The sequence below is a fragment of the Aotus nancymaae genome, unplaced genomic scaffold, assembly GCF_030222135.1.
Source record: "Aotus nancymaae isolate 86718 unplaced genomic scaffold, 86718_ANA_hifiasm-v0.15.2.pri h1tg000067l, whole genome shotgun sequence".
In the NCBI taxonomy this organism is placed as follows: Eukaryota; Metazoa; Chordata; class Mammalia; order Primates; family Aotidae; genus Aotus; species Aotus nancymaae.
In genome coordinates, this window is record NW_026988482.1 from 16,616,233 (window position 1) to 16,637,893 (window position 21,661).

The following is a 21,661-nucleotide window of genomic DNA, read 5'->3' on the forward strand; positions in this document are numbered from 1 at the left end:
TGAGACCAGCCTGGGCAACATGACAAAAGCCTGCGTATATCAGAAATACACAGAAAACTTAGTGGGGCATGGTAGTGCATGCTTGTGGTCCCAGCTACTCAAGAGGCTGAGGTGAGAGGATTGCTTGAGCTTGGGAGGTGGTGGTTATAGTGAGCTGTGAGCTGAGAATGCACCACCGCACTCCAGCTTGGGTGACAGAGTGAGATACGGTCTCAGAAATTTTTTTTTTTTTTTTTTTTGTAGAGACAAGTTCTCACTATTTTGCCCAGTATGGTGTCAACTTCTGGGCTCAAGTGATCCTCCTGCCTCAGCCTCCCAAAGTGTTGGGATTATAGATGTGAGCCACTGTGCCTGTCCTGTTTATAGGCTCTTAATTGTGTTTCCTTGGTCTGTATGCCAATCTTATGTCAGTGCCACCCTGTCTTGTTTTGTTTTGTTTTTGATACGGAGTCTCGCACTGTCGTGCCAGGAGCACGATCTTGGCTCACTTTAATCTCCGCCTCCCGGGTTCAAGCAGTTCTCCTGCCTCAGGCTCCCCAGTAGCTGGGGCTACAGGTGTGCGCCCAGCTAATTTTTTTGTATTTTTTTTTTTTTTCAGTAGAGGTGGGTTTTCACCATGTTGGCCAGAATGGTCTCCATCTCCTGACCTCGTGATCCATCTGCCTCGGCCTCCCAAAGTGTTCGGATTACAGATGTGAGCCGCTGCGCCTGGCCTACACTGTCTTTCTTTCTTTTTTTTTTTTTGAGATGGAGTCTCACTCTGTTGCCCAGGCTTGAGTGCCAGGGGCATGATCTTGGCGCACTGCAACTTCCGCCTCCTCGGTTCAATCCATTCTCCTGCCTCAGCCTCCTGAGTAGCTGGGATTACAGGCGTGCGCCACCATGCCCTGCTAATTTTTGTATTTTAGTAGAGACGGGGTTTTACCGTGTTGTTCAGGCTGGTCTCGAACTCCTGACCTCATGATCTGCCCGCCTTGGCCTCCCAAAGTGCTGGTATTACAGGGTGAGCCACCATGCCCGGCCCACACTGTCTTGATTACTGTAGCTTTGTGGTGGGTTTTGGAATTGGGAAGTGTCAGTCCAGTAACTTTGTTGTATATATATATTTTTTTCTATTTTGTAGATATTACCAGGTTACAAATATTTTGCACACATTTTAAAAGCTTAATACATAATAGCTTATTCTGTATCAATTACCATAGCTACTTGATTTTTTTTTAGAGTTACATAGTAGCTTTTTTTTTTTTTTTGAGACTGAGTCTTGCTCTTACTTAGGCTGGAGTGCAGTGGTGTGATTGGCTTAAGCAACCTCTGCCTCCTGGGATCAGGCCTCGGGATCCTCCTATCTCAGCCTCCAGAGTATTTGGGACTACAGATACCTGCTGCCACACCCAGCTAATTTTTGTAGAGACAGGGTCTCACCATGTGTTGCCCAGGCTGGTCTTGAATTTCAAGGCTCAAGCGATCTGCTTGCCTTGGCCTCCGAAAGTGCTGGGATTATATGCTTGAGCTGCTGCGCCAGGCCTGAGTTGCATAGTGTTCTTTTTTTGAGTCCAAGTTTTGCTCTAGTTGCCTAAGCTGGAGTACAGTGCCATGACCTCGGCTCACTGCAAACTCTGCTTCCCAGGTTCAAGTGATTGTCCTGTGTCAGCCTCCCGAGTAGCTGGGTTACAGGCCTGAGCCACCAAACCTGGCTGATTTTTTTTTTTTTTTTTTTTTTTTTTGTATTTTTAGTAGAGACGGGATTTCACCAAGTTGTCCAGGTTTGTCTCGAACACCTGACCTCAGGTAATTCACCCACCTCGGCCTCCCAAAGTGCTGGGATTACAGGTGTGAGCTACCGTGCCCAGCCTATGATCTTTTGCTATTATAATCCATGCTCTAATGTGTACCTTTGTAAACTTGTCACCTTACACTATAAATTTGTCTAGAGAATGAGTTCCTGGAAATGGAACTGGAAAGTCAGAGATTATACACATTTAAAATTTATTGATTAAATGTCCAGCTTTTCTTATGTTACTGATTTCTGACTGTTTTGGTTGGAGAGCATACTTTTTTTTTTTTTTTTGGGAGACAGGGTCTCACTCTGTCACCCACACTGGCGTGCAGTAGCATGATCATAGCTCATTGCAGACTTGACCTCCTGGGCTCAAATAATCCTCCCACCTCAGCCTCCTGAGTAGCTGGGAATACAGGCACACACAATCATGTCCAGCCAATTTTAATTTTATTTTATTTTTTTTTGAGATGGAGTGTCGCTCTGTCACCCAGGCTGGGGTACAGTGGCACAATCTTGACTCACTGCAGCCTCCACCTCCTGGTTAAAGCTATTCTCCTGCCTCAGCCTCCCAGGTAGCTGGGATTACAAGGGCATGCCACCAGATTTTTGCTTTTATTTGAGCAGATGGTGTCTGGCTGTATTGCTCAGGTGGGTCTTGGACTCCTGGCCTCAAGCAGTCCTTCCACCTCAGCCTCTCAAAAGTGTTGGGATTACAGGTATGAGCCACTGTGCCTGGCCAAGAATGTTTCATGTGCATTTGAGAAGAATGTAATTCTGCCATTGTTGGATGGAGCATTCTGTGTATGTCTGTTAGGTCTAGTTGGTTTATTGTGTTATTCAAGTTCCCTCCTTATGTTCTGTCTGATCAGTCTCCTTGTTGAAAGTGGGGTTTGAGGTTTTCAGCTGTTACTGAAGAACTATGTCTTCCTTCAAATCTTTTAATTTTTGCTTTCTACATTTTAAGGTCCTATTATTAGGTGCATAATTGTTATATTGTCTTACTGTATTAGGCTTTTAAATTAATATATAGACCAGGCACACAGTGGCTCATGTCTATAATGAGCCAGCGCTTTGAGAGGCTGAAGTGGGAGGATCACTTGAGCCCAGGAGTATGAGACCCAGTCTGGTCAACAAAGTGAGATCCTCTGTCTACAAAATAAAAACAAAAAAACCACAAGCATATATATATATATTTCTTTGTCTCTTGTAACCTTTTTGTATTTAAAGTCTGTTTTGTGTGGTATTAATAGAATCACCCCAACTCTTTTGATTATTATCTGCATGAAATATCTTTTTGCATCCTTTTACTTTCAAACCTATTTGTGTCTTTGGATCTAAAGTGAATTTCCTGAAGATAGCATATAGTCGGATCATGTTGGTGTTCTTTTTTTTTTTTGAGTTGGAGTCTCATTCTGTCACTCAGGCTGGACTGCAATGGTAGAATCTCAGCTCACTGCAACCTTCACCTCCCGAGTTCAAGCAATTCTCTTGCCTCAGCCTCCCAAGTAGCTGGGATTACAGACATGGCCTACCACACCTGGCTAATTTTGTGTTCTTAGTAGAGATCGGGTTTCTCCATGTTGGTCAGGCTGGTCTTAAACTCCTAGCCTCAGGTAATCTGCCTGCCTTGGCCTCCTAAAGTGTTGGGATTACAGGCATGAGCTACTGTGCTGGCCCAATTTTTTTTTTTTTTTTAAGAGACAGGGTCTTGCTGTGCTTGTGTATGTTGCCCAGGTTGGAGTACAGTGGTGAGATCATAGCTCACTGCAGCCTCGGTCTCCTGGGCTCAAGCAATACTCCTGCTTTGTTGTTCCCAAGTACCTGGAACTACAGGCATGCGCCACCTGGCTTTTTAATTTTTTTAATTTTTCATGGAGATGGCGTCTTGCTATGTTGCCTAGGCTGGTCTCAAACTCCTGGCCTCAAGCACCTGGCTTTCCAAAGTGCTAGGATTACAGATTTTAGCCACTGGCCTGTAGTAGAGATAGGGTCTCACTATGTGGCCCATGGTGGTTTCAAGCTCCTCAGCTTAAGTGATCCTCCCACCTCGGCCTCCCAAAGTGTTAGGACTACAAGCCTGAGCCACTGTGCCTAGCCACTTCTCATTTTCTTTTTTTTTTTTTTCTTCTTAGTGCATAAGGAGGCAACCTCATTTTCTAATGTGTGTATTCTAAAGATGTTTTCTTTGCAGTTACCATGGGAGTTAACATCTCACAGTTATAATCTAATTTGAATTTATAATAACTTAAGTTCCATAGTATACAGATCTCTGCTCCGGTGCAGCTCCTTTCTCGTCCCTTTTCTGTTATGTCATAGATTACGTCTTTGTAAATCGTTATCTCGTTAGCCTAGATTAATAATTTTTTATGCATTTGTTTTTAGATCACATTGAAAATGAAAAGCAGAGTTACAAAGCAAAATTACAATAATGCTAATTTTTACAATAATGCTAATTGCTCCTGTGTTTGCCTTTACCAGAGATTGATTGATTGATTGATTGATTTCTTTCTTTTCTTTCTTTCCTTATTTTTGGAGGGGGGAGGTGGGGGAGAAGGAGTCTTTGTTGCCAGGCTAGAGTACAGTGGCTCGATCTCAGCTCATTGCAGCCTCCGCCTCCTAGGTTCAAGTGATGCTCCTGCCTCAGGCTTCCAAGTAGCTGGGACTGTAGTTGGTAATGTATAGCGGTATAAGAGCCTCTATCAGCTTTTGTTTATCTGAGAATGTCTTTATTTTTTTCCTTAATTTTTAAAGGACGGTTTTCTCAGATACAGAATTCTTGGTTGTCAGTTTATGTTTAGGTCGTTTTTTTTTTTTTTTTTTTTTTGAGATGAAGTCTCGCTCTATTGTCCAGTCTGCAGTGCAGTGGCATGATCTCGGCTCACCCCAACCTTCACCTCCTGGGTTCTAGTGGTTCTCCTGCCTCAGCCTCCTAAGTTAGCTGGGCCTATAGGTGCCTGCCACCATGCCCAGCTAATTTTTTGTATTTTTAGTATGACTAGGCTGGTTTTGAGCACCTGACCTCAAGTGATCCACCCACCTTGGCCTACCAAAGTGCAAGGATTACAGGCGTGAGCCACTGTGCCCAGCCTAGGTCTTGTATGATCATACATTTTGCCTTGGCATTTATGGCTTTCTAAATTTCTCAACATACGTGTTGCTTTGGAATGTCCTAATTTGCCAGAGTTTCACCTCAACTTCTCTGCCTTTTTTCTTTTTTTTTGAGACGGAGTTTCGCTCTTGTTACTCAGGCTGGAGTGCAATGGCGCGATCTTGGCTCACCGCAACCTCCGCCTCCTGGGTTCAGGCAATTCTCCTGCCTCAGCCTCCTGAGTAGCTGGGATTACAGGCACGCGCCACCATGCCCAGCTAACTTTTTTTTTGTATTTTTAGTGGAGACGGGGTTTCACCATGTTGACCAAGATGGTCTCGATCTCTTGACCTCGTGATCCAATTGCCTCGGCCTCCCAAAGTGCTGGGATTACAGGCGTGAGTCATGGCGCCCGGGCTTTTTTTTTTTTAAAGAGACAGGATTTCACCGTTTTGTTAAGGCTGGTCTTGAACTCCTGACCTCACATGATCCACCTGCCTTGGCCTCCCAAAGTGCTGGGATTACAGGTGTGAGCCACCGTGCCTGGTTCTTGGGCATCTATCTGTAATCTCTTGCCCCATATGTCTGTTAGTGTCTGTTAGTCTGTAGTCTGCTTCACAGCTTTCATTAGTAATACCTGCTGCTTTTTCTGCCTAAGTTTTGTGTTAGGTTGAAATAGAAACGAGCACCTTATGCCTGTCCTTCAAATACCCCTAGACAGGGTAGAACAGATACCTATGATAATTTACAAGTAAGGTCTGTTTTGCTCTTTGAGGGAGGGAGCTGGGAATTGGGCTTATACTGCTTTAAGACCAAAACCACTGCCATGCTGGAGAAGGGGTGGGGCAAGGGTGAGTAAAAACACTACAGAACTTTGCTAGTGTTTTTAAGATGGCTTTTTCTTGATTGGATATTTGCTTGTAGACCTTGGCTGTTTTCTAAAACTCTGACAAAGTTGTTTCACACAGTTATTGCTTGTTTTCTGATGGTTCTATGAAGGAATGAGACCTTGAAACTTCTGGTCTGCCATTTTGATGACTATGGGCCGTCTTTTTACTCTCTTGATAGTGTCGTTTGATACACAAGTTTTAAATTTTGAAGAAGTTCACTTTAATTTTTATTTTAAAGTTCCTTGTGCTTTAGGGGTCATATTTAAGAAATCATTGCCAAATCCAAGGTCATGAAGATTTGCCACTTTTTCAGTAGCTATAACAAAGGTCCAGGAGATAACTTTTCATCTTGACTTGAGTTCCATGTCTGTCTTCAAAGCAATGACTGTAGTGAGAGTAATAGATTATTCTGATTGGTCGTGCCGGATGGTGTTAGAATAGGTCCGAGACAGTGGGGTTGATACTACAATGCTGTTTCCAAAACGAAAGGGCTAGTGAGCACTAGAAAAATCAGTAAATACTTATTTTATTTAGTAAATGTGAAGCATTCATAGCACATTAAAAAGTTTATGGTACCCAGAGTACACTTTTTCTTTTTTTTTGAGACTTGAGTTTCGCTCTTTTTACCCAGGCTGGAGTGCAATGGCACGATCTCGGCTCACCGCAACCTCCGCCTCCTGGGTTCAAGCAATTCTCCTGCCTCAGCCTCCCAAGTAGCTGGGACTACAGGCGCTCACCATCACGCCCAGCTAATTTTTTTGTATTTTAGTAGAGATGAGGTTTCACCATGTTGACCAGTATGGTCTCGATCTCTTGACCTCGTGATCCACCCGCCTCGGCCTCCCAAAGTGCTGGGATTACAGGCGTGAGCCACCACGCCTGGCCACTTTTTTTCTTTCTTTGTTTTAAGACATTCTCACTCTTTCCTGAGCTGGAATGCAGTGGTGCAGTCTTGGCTTACTACAGCCTCAACCTCCCGAGCTCAAGCGATCCACCTTAGCCTTCCAATAAAGAAGTTGGGACTACAGGCATATGTCACCATGCCTGGCTAAGTTTTGTATTTTTTCTTTTTTTGAGATGGATTCTTGCTCTGTTGCCCAGGCTGGTGTGCAGTGGCATGATTTTGGCTCACTGCAGCCTCTGCCGCCCGGGTTCAAGCAATTCTCCTGCCTCAGCCTCCTGAGCTGGGATTACAGGCACCTGGCACCATGTCTGGCTAATTTTTGTATTTTTAGTAGAGATGAGGTTTCGCCATGTTGCCCAGGCTGGTCTCAAACTCCTTGGCTCAAGTGATGTTCCTGCCTTGGCCTCCCAAAGTGTTGAGGTTACAGATGTGAGCCATCGCGCCCCACCCCAGAGTACACATTTTAATTAAAAATGTATTTTTCTTATTATAAATATAATATGTAAATGTTTAAAAGTGAGCTCCAGAATTATTGCTGCTGATGTGGTGGTCCTTGATAAACTAAGAAGTGGGAAACTAGTTTAACTTTTAATTCATGTTCTAAAGTACTAATTTTTGTGGTTTATTTTATACAGGTACTGCTATTACCAGAATTTGGTAGAAGAAGGATCTACTTGTTGGCAGCCTCTTGATAAAAAGAGATGTGGGGGGATTCTCGACCTGCTAACAGAACTGGACCTTTTCGGTAAGCTCTGAAATTTGCATATTGAAATTGCCAGTGTTTTAATTCTAAATATGTAACATTTTGGCCTACTGTAAAGGAAGATAATTTCTCTGCTGAGAAGTAGTTTCTGATTTTTTTAAAAATAGAAACTCAATTTGGAAAATAATTTCAAAAATGATTGTGAGACTGAATACCCAGCATGCCAAATGTCTTGTCATATAACCTTTTTTTTTTTTTCTTTTGAGATGGGGTCTTGCTCTGTCGCCCAGGCTGGAATGCAGTGGTGTGATCTTGGCTCACTGCACCCTCCGCCTCCTGGGTTCAAGCAGTTCTCTGCCTCAGCCTCCCAAGTACCTAGAATTAGAGGTGCCCGCCGCCACACCTGGCTAATTTTTGTAATTTTAGTAGAGACTGGGTTTCACCATCTTGGCCAGGCTTTCCTTCAACTCCTGACCGCGTGATCCACCCGCCTTGGCTTCCCAACATTTTGAAATTTATTTATTCATTTTTTGAGACAGAGTCTCGCTCTGTCTTCCAGGCTGGAGTGCAGTGGCACAGTCTTGACTCACTGCGACCTCTGTCTCCTGGATTCAAGCAATTCTCCTGCCTCAGCCTCCCGAGTAGCTGGTAGTACAGGTGTGTGCCACCATGCCCAGCTAATTTCATTTTTTTAAATATTAAGAAATCCCCAAATATTTATTTTTGTTTCTTTTCTTTTTCTTTTTTTGGGACAGAGTCTTGCTCTGTCGCCATGGTGGAGTGCAGTGGCGCAGTCTCAGCTCACGGCAGCCTCCTCCTCCTGGGTTGAAGCGATTCTTCTGCCTCAGCCTCCCGAGTAGCTGGGACCACAGGCGCACGCCACCACGCCCAGCTAATTTTTGTATTTTTAGTAGAGACAAGGTTTCACCATGTTGGCCAGGATGGTCTCTATCTCTTGACCTCGTGATCCGCCCGCCTTGGCCTCCCAAAGTGCTGGGATTACAGGCGTGAGCCACCGCGCCCAGCCTTATTTTTGTTTTCTTAGCAAAGGAATACATACTCGGCTAGTAAGGAAAGCTAGTGAAATGTCCATAAATGTTTATAAAAGTTGCATTGAGTGCACTATTTATGTCTAGAATTCAGAGCTATGCTTTGCCTGTGGCATGTTGATGCAGTTTGCTAAACCACCTCTCAATTTTAGGGGTTATTGGGTACCAAGAAGTGTGAAGATGGTGGTAGCATTGGTAGCATTTAGTTGTAAATGGATTGTATTTTAAATTTGTAGGGAGTTAATTTTTTTGTAGCTAATGTAATACACTGTATTTTAACTCGTATTTAAACATTTTTTGCATTGTGTTTACAATTAATGAAATGTTATACAAATGTGACTTTTTTGGTTTTACTTGGTACATAGCAAAGAAATCTGACCTTTAAATGTATGCATTCAAAGGTATTGATGCTCCAGTTGAAACTTCTATTACTAGTACATTTTCTTTTTTTTTTTTTTTTTTTTCGTTTTTTGAGATGGAGCCTCACTCTGTCACCTAGGCTGGAGTGCAGGGGTGTGATCTCAGCTCACTGTATCCTCCGCCTCTTGGGTTCAAGTGATTCTCCTGCCTCAGCCTCCCGAGTAGCTGGGACTACAGGTGCATGCCACCACACCCAGCTAATTTTTATATCTTTAGTAGAGACGGGGTTTGACCATTGGCCAGGATGGTCTCGATCTCTTGACCTGGTGATCTGCCCGCCTTGGCCTCCCAAAGTGCTGGAATTACAGGCTTGAGCCACCGCGCCCGGCCCACATCAGTATTCTTTTTAATAAACTTTACCACAATTCAGGGTGTGTGAAAATCATTTTGATGGAAAAAGTTTTGAGAATCAGATCTTCAGGGAAATTTTTGCACTTAGGTAGTACAGCATAACAAAGAGGAGTACAGGTTTTGGAGTCAGATGTTACTTCCTAGGTGGGTTACCACTGGCACATTTTTTAACCTCCCACATCCTCAATTCCCTCTTACCCATATCTTTTGGAGCCCTTATGTAGGATAAATGGAATCATTCATTCCTGAGTACGTGCTGTGTACCAGTCACCTTTCTGAATGTTGAGGTTGCTGCAGTGAACAAGACATACGGAATAACTTTATTGTAATGGGAGAAAACAGACCATAAGCAAATAGACAAAAACAGTGTAATAGCTGATAGCTGAGTGCTGTAAAGAAAATGAAGCAGGATATTGGGAGAATGAAGATGGGGGCAATTTTAAAGGGGTGGTCAGAGAAACTTGAGGAGTGGCATACATTTGAGTTGTGACTCTTGGTTTATAATGTATGCAGAACATTTAACTGTAGTACCTAGCACTTGGTAGCATTTGAAATAATTTGAAATTCGATGTTTTTTCTCTCTCTCACCGTTCTCCGCATGTCAAATAATTTCCAATTCTACATTGTGTGTGTGTGTGTGTGTGTGTGTGTGTGTGTGTGTGTGTGTGTGTGAGAGAGAGAGAGAGAGAGTGTGTGAGAGAGAGAGAGAGAGAGAGTCTAGCCAGGCTGGAGTGCAGTAGTGCAATCTTGGCTCACTGCAACCTCTGCCTCCTGGGTTCCAGCGATCCTTCTGTCTCAGCTTCCCAAGTAGCTGGGACTCCAGGTGTGCGCCACCGAGCCCGGCTAATTTTTTTTTTTTTTTTTTTTTTTTTTGGTGTCTTGCTCTGTTGCCCAGGCTGGAGGGCGGTGGCACAGTCTCAGCTCACTGCAACCTCCACCTCCCAGGTTCAAGTGATTCTCCTGCCTCAGCCTCCCAAGTAGCTGGGAGTACAGGTGCCCGCCACCACACCCAGCTAATTTTTGTATTTTTAGTAGAGACAGGGTTTCACTGTGGTTGACCAGGCTGGTGTCGAACTCCTGATCCATCCACCCCGACCTCCCAAAGTGCTAGGATTACAGGCGTGAGCCACCACACCCTGTCAATTTTTGTATTTTTAGCAGAGACAGGGTTTCACCATGTTGGCCAGGCTGGTCTTGAACTCCAGATCTTAGGTTATCTGCCTACCTTGGCCTCCCAAAGTGCTGGGATGACAGGCGTGAGCCACTGTGCCTGGCCTTCAATTATAATTCTAAGAAAATTTATTTTTATATCTGAAGTTTATTAAAACGAATTCTTTAAGGAAATGGATGTGGATTATGGTCCTTGTGACAAAGTGAACCATCTTATGAGAGACATAAGAATGTGAGGGAAGAAGTCCTGAGTCCTCAAGGTGAGTAAAGTAAGAATTTGTGGAACATAAAATGTCCTTGTAGGCCAGGCACAGTGACTCAAGCTTGTAATCCTACCACTTTTGGAGGCCGAGGCAGGAAGAGCACTTGAGCCCAGGAGTTTTAAGATAACATGGGCAACATAGTGAGATCCCTGTCTAAATTTTTTTTTAAAAAGTCTCTGTCTATTCTTTCCCCCAGATTTACGTACAGGCAAAGTTGGTACAGATTCTGAGTCACCAGGATCTGCTTGGCAACTCTTAGTAGAGCCTGAGTGTGTGTGTGTGTGTGTGTCTGTGCGCTTGCGCCTCTCGGAAGCACAACTCTTAGTAGAGTCCAAGAGTGTGTGTGTGTGTGTGTGTGTGTGTGTGCGCGCGTGCGTGCGTGCGCACGCGCCTCTGAGAAGGTTTCTCTGAAGTACTTTGGGTTGAGTTTTTTGTAACTCTGCTATCATGACTCTTGATGTGAAATGTCCTTTATTTATTATTGGCCTAGGGGATGGAAGTAAAGGAACTTTCTGCTAGCTTTATTTGTCAAATAGTGTGAGTATTTGTGCCTCAGTGGGGTTGCTCAAGATGATAACCAAGGTCGCTCTAGCCTTTTCCCAGTGCCTATATCAAGCTGTCAAACAGTAGGATGCTCTGCAGCAGTACTGACTTTGTGGCTGTGGTGACTCATCAGGATATCACTTAGGCAGCAGCTATCTATCTGGAGAAATAATTTCCAACAGGTATGAAGGTATGAATCTGTTAGCCTATGCCTTCATCATTTCTGTCTAGGAGAAGGGGTCAGCCATGGTGCACTGTCAGGCAGAACCTTTCATCCCACCCTTCCTGCGAAGTGTATTTCTGTCAGTGTCATATGCCCTTGGCTTTCTTTGTTGTCAAGTCTCTGGCAGATTGAGGGTGCATATTATCTCTCCTTCTGCTGTGTGTGCCATTGCACTGGACTTGGGGAGAGGAGTAAGAAGTATTGTGTTAAAATGTTAATCCCTTTCAGTGGTTGCCCAGTTGTGAGTCCTAGCTCTCTCAGACTATTGGCATTCGGTGTGCTGGAATTAGCATTTTATTTTCTCAAATATACTAATGTGATGTTTGTTGTCTATTCTTATTTAGCCAAATAAGTCACTAAAATGCCCTTATAGAAGATAACTCTGGAAGAGGTATTCATTTCTCTGAAATTTTTATTCTCCTTCCTTCCCTCCCCCTCTCTCTTTCTTTCCTTCTTTTCCTTCCTTTCTTTTCTCTTTTTCTTTCTGTTCTTTCCTTCCTTTCCCTTTCTTTTCTTTTTTTTTTTTTTCTTATTTTATCTTATTGGAGACAAGGTCTCCCTCTGTCACCCAGGCTGGAGTGTAATGGTGCAGTCATGGCTCACTGCAGCCTCGATCTCCTGTGCTGAAGCAATCCTCCCAACTCAGTTCTCCACAGTAGCTGGGACTATAGGTGCCCACTACCACACCTGGCTAATTTTTGTATTTTTTTTTTTTTTTTTTTTTTGGTAGAGACAGGGTTTTGCCACATTGCCCAGGCTAGTCTTAAACTCAAGCAGTCTACCTACCTTGGCCTCCCAAAGCAATAGGATTCCAGGTGTGAGTCACTATGCCTGGCCTTTTTTTATTATTTTAAAAATTTAAAATTTTCATTTTTTAGAGATGTAGGGTTCTGTTCTGTTGCCCAGGAGTACAGTGGTACTATCAGAGCTCATTGCAGCTTTGAACTCCTGGACTTAAGCAATCCTCTCACCTCAGCCTTCTTGGTAGCTGGATTACAGGCACCTGACACTATGTTCGGCCAATTAAAAAAAAAGTTTGTTTGTAAATGTGGGTTTTTTTTTTTTTTGAGACAGGGTTTCACCATGTTGGCCAGGATGGTCTCGATCTCTTGACTTCGTGATCCGCTCACCTTGGCCTCCCAAAGTGCTGGGATTACAGGTGTGCGCCACCACAGCCAGTTAATTTTTACATTTTTTTTTGTAGAGACAGGGTTTCACCATGTTGCTCAGGCTGGTCTCAATCTTCGGAGCTCAAGCTATCCACCAGCCTCGACCTCCCAAAGTGCTGGGATTACAGGCGTGAGCCACTACTTTGCCCGGCCAGACTAGGCACTTTCTAGACCTTCCTAAAAGCTGTGTCTTGGATTTTGCTTTCCTCTACTGCTAGGTGAGGCCCATACAGCTACCCATGATTGACTCTGAAAGTTGTTGATACATGGCAGTGCATTGAGAAAGTTCACACCTCACAGTGAATTAAAGAAATATGGGCATAGTCCAGGTGCGGTGGCTCACGCCTGTAATCCCAGCACTTTGAAAGACCGAGGTGGGCGGATCATGAGGTCAGGAGATTGAGACCATCCTGGGCAACATGGTGAAACCCCGTCTCCACTAAAAATACAAAAATTAGCTGGGCGTGGTGGGTGGCTCGAGCCTGTAATCCTAGCTACTCGGTAGGCTGAGGCAGGAGAATTGCTTGAACCAGGCAGTCGGAAGTTGCAGTGAGCCGAGATCATGCCATTGTACTCCAGCCTGGTGACAGAGTGAGACTCTGTCACAAAAAGAAAAGTATGAGCATAAATTAAATAACTGGTGTCATTGGCCCTCCATATATCTTTTTTTTTCCAAAAATTATTAATAAATAATAAAGTATGGTTATTTCGTATGCCAGTGCATACAGATTTTAACATTTGGATCTATATTTCTTTGAAAGCCAGGATATGTTTTCTAATGCGCTTTCATTGAAGTCAGCTCCTAACATTGAGCATAAATATGAGTTATCAATCCCAGTTATGTACCTGATCCTCATTCTCCCTCCCCGAGCCCCACACACTGCCCTGGGCCCTTCTTTGGCACGTGGACAGATGAATGGGAGCTGCTGGGTGTGGGAGCACTGGACTGGGAATCAGACTTGGAGTATAATCCAAATGGCCCAAGAGCCTACAGCTCGCAGCTGCCCAATGGGTTTCCATGGCAACCTCAAATCAGACTCTGCTCCTTGGTTGGCCAACACCTAGTAAGAGGAAGCCAGACTTTTCCACTTCAGGCGACGGTATTGGTGGTGGCACTTCCAGGGGGTGCACAGCGGCTTAGCAGGAGGACAGATTCAGAGGGGCTCTTGGGGAGCTCAAGCGGGGCCCACAGAGACCTTCTTTCTGGGGTTCCAAACTGGCATTTAGAGGGAGATTCAGTACTCACACCTGGGGTGTTTCAGAATATTCAGGAGACCAGAGAGACCAGTGGGCGAAACAGGAGGAGTTTATTAAGGTGGCCACTGGCTCAGCAGATTAGCATCCCAAGATTGAGCAAAGGAGAAAGAAAATGGGATACTTTTTATACATCCAGAATGATGTAACACAGGTTTGCAGAAGCCACAACAAAGAACAGTTAATTTGTAACATGTCTTGTGATGTATGTTACATTTGAAAAATAGCATTTTGAGAAACGCATTGCACATTCTTTGGGTGTTATCTTGCCCTGTGACCTTGCAGCTGGTCAGCAAGAAAAACAGGAGTGTTGAGATGTCTGGGAACTTTGCTGAGAATGTGGGCAGAAGAGCTAAGATAGGTTTTAAGGAGTTAATTTTAAGCAGAGCTGGGGTTAGATTTTATATTGAACACAACACAGTAAACTGTGTTATGCAGGAATTGTAGACTACCGTTGTTATTATTTAATTTCCCTCTTCATTTCCCCCCTTTGTTGCTTTTTATTAACTCTTTGATAGGAAACAACCCCATTGCTTTCAGCATTTACTAGTATTTGGAAGTTAATTTTGGTTTAGGTCACTTGGTATTTCTATGAGCTTATTTATCAGTTTTATGCCTGTTTGGTTTTTGTAGCTGGATGTCAGGGCGATGGCTTAGGTGTGTCGCAGAGCTTTTTGAGACAACCCTTTTGGGAGCGCCTTTGTATTTTTGGTGGACAGCAGGCTGGTGTGTTAGCTATGGTAAGCGTACAGCACTGAGTTGTGAATTTTTAGCACGAGATTGAGAGTTTCTCTCCTGCCATGAGAGGCACAAAATGAACTTTTAGGCCTGATGGCTCCTTTGTGCCTGTCCCTGTCTTAGGTTGTCTTTCCTTTGAAGAATCTAACCTGTCTTTAGCTAACCAGTCATCTACCCAGGGCCAGCCAGGCAACAGCTGGAGAAAGTTGGAATTTGAGTAAACACAGCCCCGGGGGCTGATCTGCAGAGTGTTGTGGTTCCAGGAACAGTGCTGTTATTTACCTTAAGTTGTTTCTTCTGCTAAGCTGCCTGCTTGGAAAAGATGGTATTAATGCAGCTTTTTGGGGCTATTAACATATTACTTGCTTAGTTTAAGCTTACTTCATCCAGACATTTGCCAGTGATTAAGTTCCAGTAGATGATTACACTTTACGCAAGCCCATGAAAAGCTCCACTACCATACATGTCATTCTGAGACGGTTCTCCATCCTCTTGGGGCACAGGTTGATACTTAGCTAATGCCATTAATTGACTGGTGGTTTGCTTGGCCATTACTTGCTTCTATAGTTGACCGAATACTCCCAATTAAGAGAGGCAGGAGACAAGGTAGTATCAAACGCCCTCCTAATATAATTACTACTCCCCCTATTTGGGTTTTAAACGCCCCCAACCATAAAAACCATTCTCTGAAGAGGGAGTCTGGTGACCACCCTTTCCAGGTTTGTACTGGAACTTGAGCTAGTTTTTGCATGCTGGCAGTAATTTCCATGACTGCTTGTCCATTATGACTGATTTTTAGACAGCAGTTTGATAAGTTAAACTTTTCACATACTCCTCCTTTTTGGGCTAAAAGGTAATGTAATGTTAGTTTTTTTCTGGTAAATGGCATTTCTCATCTATGTGGCCTGTAAATTTGTAAGGTGGCAAACTTAAAGCTTTGGATGATTCATTGGTTATGATTTTTAGAACTGCCTGCAGCCTAATGATGCGGTTAATTATGTAGATGGGAGTGTGATATCCCCATGCCCTGTTTTTGTGCCCAAGTGGCTGGGCCATAATAATTATTTTTTTCTGGGGGCCAGTCTGTGTTTTTTTCAGTTTCCTATTTGTACATTTATTATAGTTGTATCAGCTTATAGCATCACTAATCCAAAGCGGGATTTGAGTAAGCACCGCCTGCTTTTTTTGAAGGTTATAGGATTTGCAGTTATGTCATGTGCACACCTGATTAGGACTTTCCTAATAGGGGTGTTATAACAAGTTGGGGCTACAACTATTTTTTTTATTTTGAAGAAGTGTTTTTACTACCTGTTAGGCATCTAAGTTTAAGGACACACTTCCCTAATGAGAAGGGGTTACCCGAGTTAGATTGCAAAGGGTTTCTTTTCCTGTTCTTTCACAGAGCTCAAACCATACCCCAGGTAAAAGTTTGGGGTTGTAGCACACATAAGACTGATTATTACCTGGATTACAATTTGAATAGGTAGTTTGATTACACATGCAAGTTCCTAGGGAAGCTCCTTTACACTCATAATGTGTTTGCTATAGTAAAGTTTTAACTTGTGTATTCCCTGTCTATGTAGTGTGGGTGCACATAGGACACCCACATAGGACTTCCTCGCTCAGTAGATTTGCCATAAGGGCTGACATGAGCGAAATGAAAGGTAACATTTTTACACTAAGACTGGACAAGGAATGCTTTCTCCTGGGAGCAAAGCTTTGCAGCAATGTCAACATAGTAACAGGATACTTAATATTATTAAAATGACAAGGTTTAAGATTTTGCTTGAGATTTTAGTTTACATTTGCTTATCCGGTGGAGATTGCTCGAGCTTCGGCCGTGCGTTGACTAGTCAGCTTCTGGTTGTGTGACTAGAGCAGGGCTCGACGATTTCTCAGGGTCGTCTGCATCTGGAACCGGACTGAGCTGGTTGTGGTCCTTGTCGATCACATGTCTCAAGGTTAGCCTGGTGGGATGTTCCGGATCCGGCTGACTGGTTCACTTGTCTGGGGCTGTTGGCCTTAACTGGCTGTGATGAATCCAGAGAACAACTTTAGCAACTTTAACAGCAGTGGGGGTGGATAAGGTTACAATAAAAGGGCCCAATGGGGTTGGGTTCCACTTTTTAACCTAGACAGAGTCTCTGGGTTTAAATGAATGGATTAGAATTGTTAAACTTATAGGTATTCTTTTTTGTACCCAGCTTTGTTTCATGGCTTTACCTAGGGCCTGCATTTATCTCCTTAATGTTTATTTTTCCTATTTGTTTAAAAAAAGATTGTCTTTTACCCGGGTTGTGGGGGGTGGTTTCCCAAACAAAACTTCGTAAGGTGAATATTAGGTCTGTTTGGTTGGGTGCGTCTGACTCGGAGAAGGACCATGGGCAAGATTTGATCCCACCGTAAGTGGGTTTCCTGACAGAATTTCTTTAGGAATTGTTTCAGTGTCCAGTTTCTTTGCTTTACCTTCCCCGAACTCTGGGGACGGTAGGCAGTACGTGATTTCCAACAGTTGAGAGAGATTTTGAACAGTCTCAGCTACAAATGCCGGTTCGTTGTCAGACCTGAGAGTCAGAGGCAGCCCAAACCTAGGAATACTATCTGTTAATAATGCTTGAGTTGCCTCCGTGGCTTTTTCAGTGCAGGTGGGGAAAAATTCTACCCACCCGGAGTAGGTGCAGACAAACGCCAGCATAAACCGATAGCCTCCTGCTTGGCGCGTTTCAGTAAAATCCACAAGCAAGTTTTCACGTGGGGTTACTCCTACTTTTTGAATTCCCAGGGGCCGAAATGGCCCTTGCCGTTGGTTGTTCTGAGCACAGGTTAAGCATTGTTTACAGACGGCTCGGGAGATGACAGTGAGCAGTGGCACATAGAAGTGGCACCCCAGTAGTGTTTCTAGTGCTGTTTTCCCGTGTGAGTTTCTTGGTGGAACTGTTTTACAAACCTGAGGGCTATTACTTCAGGAAAAACTAATTTTCTGTTTGAGAACCTCCACCAGCCTTTTTTTTGTATAAGCTCCATTTTCCTGAGCAAACCAGGTCCTCTCATTTGGGGAGTAATTTGGCTTCTCTTTAGGCAAAGGTTCTGGGAGGAGAGGCATGGCAGTAGCTGCCTTCCTACCTACCGTGCTGGAAAGTGGAGTATTCATTGCTGCACGCCTAGCTTCTGCATTTGCTTTCCTGTTTCCTCTTGCCTCTAGGGTCCCACCTTTTTGATGGCCTTGGCAATATATAACAGCTATTTTTCTTAGGATCCCGTACTGCATCTAAAAGTTGTAGGATTTTTTCTGGATACCCTACACTTGTTCCTTGGGCAGGTAGGAGTCCTTTTTTCTTGTATATGCTCCCATGTACATGTAGCATAGCAAAGGCATACTTTGAATTAGTATATACGTTGACTCTTTTACCTTTTGCTAACAGCAATGCCTGCGTTAAAGCTATTAGCTCTGCTCCGGGGGCTGGGGTTCCTGTTGGCAGGCTTTGGGCGTCTACCACTGAATTTAGAGTTACAACTGCATATCCTGCCCGTCTGACTTCTTCTGTTGCAAAGCTGCTACCAGCTGTAAAGTACCTGACATCTGGATTTTGGAGGGGCCGATCTGTCAGGTCCCTTCTACTTGAGAATACTTTATCTACTGTCTCTATACAGTTATATAGGGGAGCTTCTGTTTCCAGTGGGAGGAGGGAGGCAGGGTTGAGAGTGTTTATAGTTTCTGAGGTTATGTGGAGTTTTTACATAAAAGCCCTGATACTGGGTCATTCTAGGATTTGACGACCAATGGTGCCTTCTTTGCTCCATTAGTGTTAAAACAGAGTGTGGTACCCATACAGTTAACTGCTTTCCCAGAGCACTTGTAGCAGCAAGAGCCTTGAAACAGGATGGCCGTCCTGAGCCGCCGAGTCCGGTTGCTTTGATGGGCAGGCTATTGGGTGATGCCATGATTCCAAGATTGGGTTAAAACTCTGATGGCCATTCCCTTCTGCTCATGAACATACAGGAGAACGAGTTTAGTTATGTCTGGCAGTCCTAAAGCAGGTGCCTCAACTAGAGCCTTCTTGATTGTATTAAATGCTTTTTGTTGCTCAGGCCCCCAGATAAAGGGTTTTCTTTTCCCCCGCTTTTGTGGATTTATGTGATTATCTTGCCATTAGTGAGAAATTTGGGATTTAAATATGGCAGAACCCTGTTGCCCCTAAGAACCCTGTGACTTGTTGCTGGGAGGTTGGGGTGGGAATTCTACAGACAGCTTCCTTGCATGCACTGCCTAACACACGCTGTCTGTCTGTGGCTTATGACAAACCCCAAGTGTGTGACTCCTTCGCAGGAAATCTGGGCTTTTTTTTTTTTTCTTCTTTTTATATGCTTTATACCTTGCCTTCCACAGAAGGTGGAGGTTTGGGGTTCCTTCATGGCAATTTTCGATAGCGGATGCTGCTAGGAGAAGGTCATTTCCATACTGCCGAAGGACACAGTTTTTATCTGGTGGGGTGTAAGCATTAAGGTCTGATGCTAGGGCCTCACTGAAAATTGTGGGGGAGTTTTTGAACCTTTGGGGAAGCTTGGTCCAAGTATACTGGAGATTTTCCCATTGAAGGGCAAAGATGGATCGGCTGACTGGCATGGGGGCGAAGGCGGAAGAAAACATTCTTTTCGTTTAAAACAGTCAACAATACTGCATTGGAGGGAATTAGGGAGAGGAGAGTGTATGGGTTTGGAACTACTGGGTGAATAGTTACTGTTGCTTGGTTTACAGCTCGTAGGTTCCTCCCTGGCCTGTAATTATCACAGGTATGGTACAATTTATTACTAGGCAGCCGTTTCTTTGACAAGGGTGGGATGTTCCAGGGTGACTGGCGTGGCTCCAAAATGCCACGTTTATTAGCCACTCTGGATGCTTTGCTGTGCCTAAAACAGCCTCCTGTGGTATGGGATACTGGTGTAGCCGGACTGGGCTGACTCCCACTGTTAGGTCTCATGGCTAGCTCAGGTGGATTGTTTTCAGCCCGTACCTCTGGGAATTTACTAATTAATTCTGAATATAACTTCCTTCATTGGCCCCAAGTTTGCTTTATAGGTCCCTTCATATCCCTAGCAAAGAATTGCCACTCAGCTTGTGGTACTGTGAAGGCTAATACCATAGCCTTTGGTTACTTAAAACCTAAAGTCATGTTATCTTTAGGCTTAAAAGAAATTTGTACTTGTAGTTTTTGGAGCAGACTCCTCCCCAACAAAGGAACAGGGCAGCTGGGAAGATATCAGAACTTGTGCTGCACCTCTTGCCTTCCAGTGACATATTTTGACTGGCAAAAGGGTTTGTTTTGGTTTGTTTTTACCTGCTATTCCTATAGCCCCAATGGTAATAGTGTAAGACAGTGATCCACCAGTTTGGATAATATCCCACCACTAGGTATTGCATGGGGATAAACCCCATGATCTTTATAGACCGTTCCTTTGGGGCATGCATACTTTCAATGCCCTTTCTTTTTCCACACTGCACATTGATCTCTCTCCAGTCTGGGCCGGGTTTTAGACTCTGGTTTAGCTATATTTTTTTCTTGCCCTCTTCCACGTCCTCCTCCACATCCTTTCATTATCCCAGCTTTTCTTTCAACTAAGGCAGCTGCTAGTAAATCTGCCTTTTCCTTTGCCTCACGCCGTGCCCTTCTCTTAGCCCGGGTCCCGTGCAGGGAGGGTGCAAAGCAGCAGAGTGTCTGCAACCCACCTGCCACCTTTCCAGCGCTACTACAAGATTTGCAAGAAGGAAGAAATGGTCATCTATGAGGAACAGTCTTTATTAACAAAGATTAAAATAGGGCAGCGGAGAAGTGCTGCAGGCTCCGACGTTGCTCCAACATGGGCGTCTCACCTGACTCCTCCCCACAGCCGTTGGCATCCACTGTCAGGTTTCAATGTTCCTGGACCTCAGGGCCTTCGTCCTCTCCAGTCTAAACGCAGAGACATTTGACATGGACCTGTTTTGCAAAATGCAATACGTTCTTATCGACTCTGGTTACCCTGCTGTGCACGAGAGCCAAAACCTCTTCCTCCTGTCTAGACTTTGGTCCTTTGACCGACACCCTCCATTCCCTCCCTCTGCCACTCTCCGGCCCCGGGTCACCATCCATCTACTGGCTACTTCAGTGGGGTCAACTGGTTCAGATCAACACTTCTGGGGCATCACGTGGAATTGGTCTCTCTGAGGTGGTGGAGATGCTGAGTAGTGGGATTTCCTCATTCCACGGTGCACACAGCTATCTAATCCTCACACTGCACCCCATGAATGTACAAGCAGCACGATTTGCCAATTAAAACAATACTAATAATGACAGAATAAATATAGTAAAATGCAAGAAGTGTGGCTTCACCGCCCCACCTACCTGATTTTATCAGCCGCCCAACTATGTTGAGCGGCTTCTTCTCTTGGGTGGGCACAGGCAGAAGCATCTCATTAGTATTGAAATGCATCGCCTGGCAGCTCTGCGGCAGCCCCGGCTTCTTGTTGGCTGGGCCAACACAGCCTCGGGCTGCCTAGCTTGGAGGACGCTGGCTTCGTGTGATGATTGTTGAGCCAGGGTTCTCTGGGTGGTGGTCTGGGTGGAGGAGGCGGCCATGAGGTCGTGCTGGAAGGATTGTTGAGCCAAAGTTTCTAAATCTTCACTGCCCTTGGAGCACTTGATGGAGGCTGCGGCCACGAGGTCACGCTGGAGGGCTTGCTGCGCCCAGGTTTGTAAATCTCCACCACTGCCAATGGAGCTCCCGATGGAGGAGGCCACGCGGTCACGCTGGCGGGCTTGCTGAGCCGAGGTTTCTGAATCCCCACCACTGCCGTTGGAGCTCGCAATGGAGGAGGCCACGGGGTCACGCTGGAGGGCTTGCTGAGCCGAGGTTTCTGAATCCCCACCACTGCCGTTGGAGCTCGCAATGGAGGCGGCCACGGGGTCACGCTGGAGGGCTTGCTGAGCCGAGGTTTCTGCATCCCCACCACTGCCGTTGGAGCTCGCAATGGAGGAGGCCACGGGGTCACGCTGGAGGGCTTGCTGAGCCGAGGTTTCTGCATCCCCACCACTGCCGTTGGAGCTCGCAATGGAGGAGGCCACGGGGTCACGCTGGAGG

General features: G+C 44.8%; 1 protein-coding gene and 1 pseudogene across 1 annotated transcript in view; one reads left to right on the top strand and one right to left on the bottom strand.

Annotated features, from left to right (window-relative positions):
• Positions 1 to 21,661, bottom strand: part of LOC110569354 (potassium/sodium hyperpolarization-activated cyclic nucleotide-gated channel 4-like) — a 191,999-nt pseudogene that overhangs the window by 128,445 nt on the left and 41,893 nt on the right.
• Positions 1 to 21,661, top strand: part of LOC135270807 (uncharacterized) — a 72,425-nt gene that overhangs the window by 36,773 nt on the left and 13,991 nt on the right. Inside the window, exon 5 of the mRNA XM_064366951.1 lies at positions 7,298 to 7,407. Within this exon, the coding sequence (XP_064223021.1) occupies positions 7,298 to 7,407 (110 nt within the window). The remainder of the gene's footprint in view (positions 1 to 7,297; positions 7,408 to 21,661) is intronic.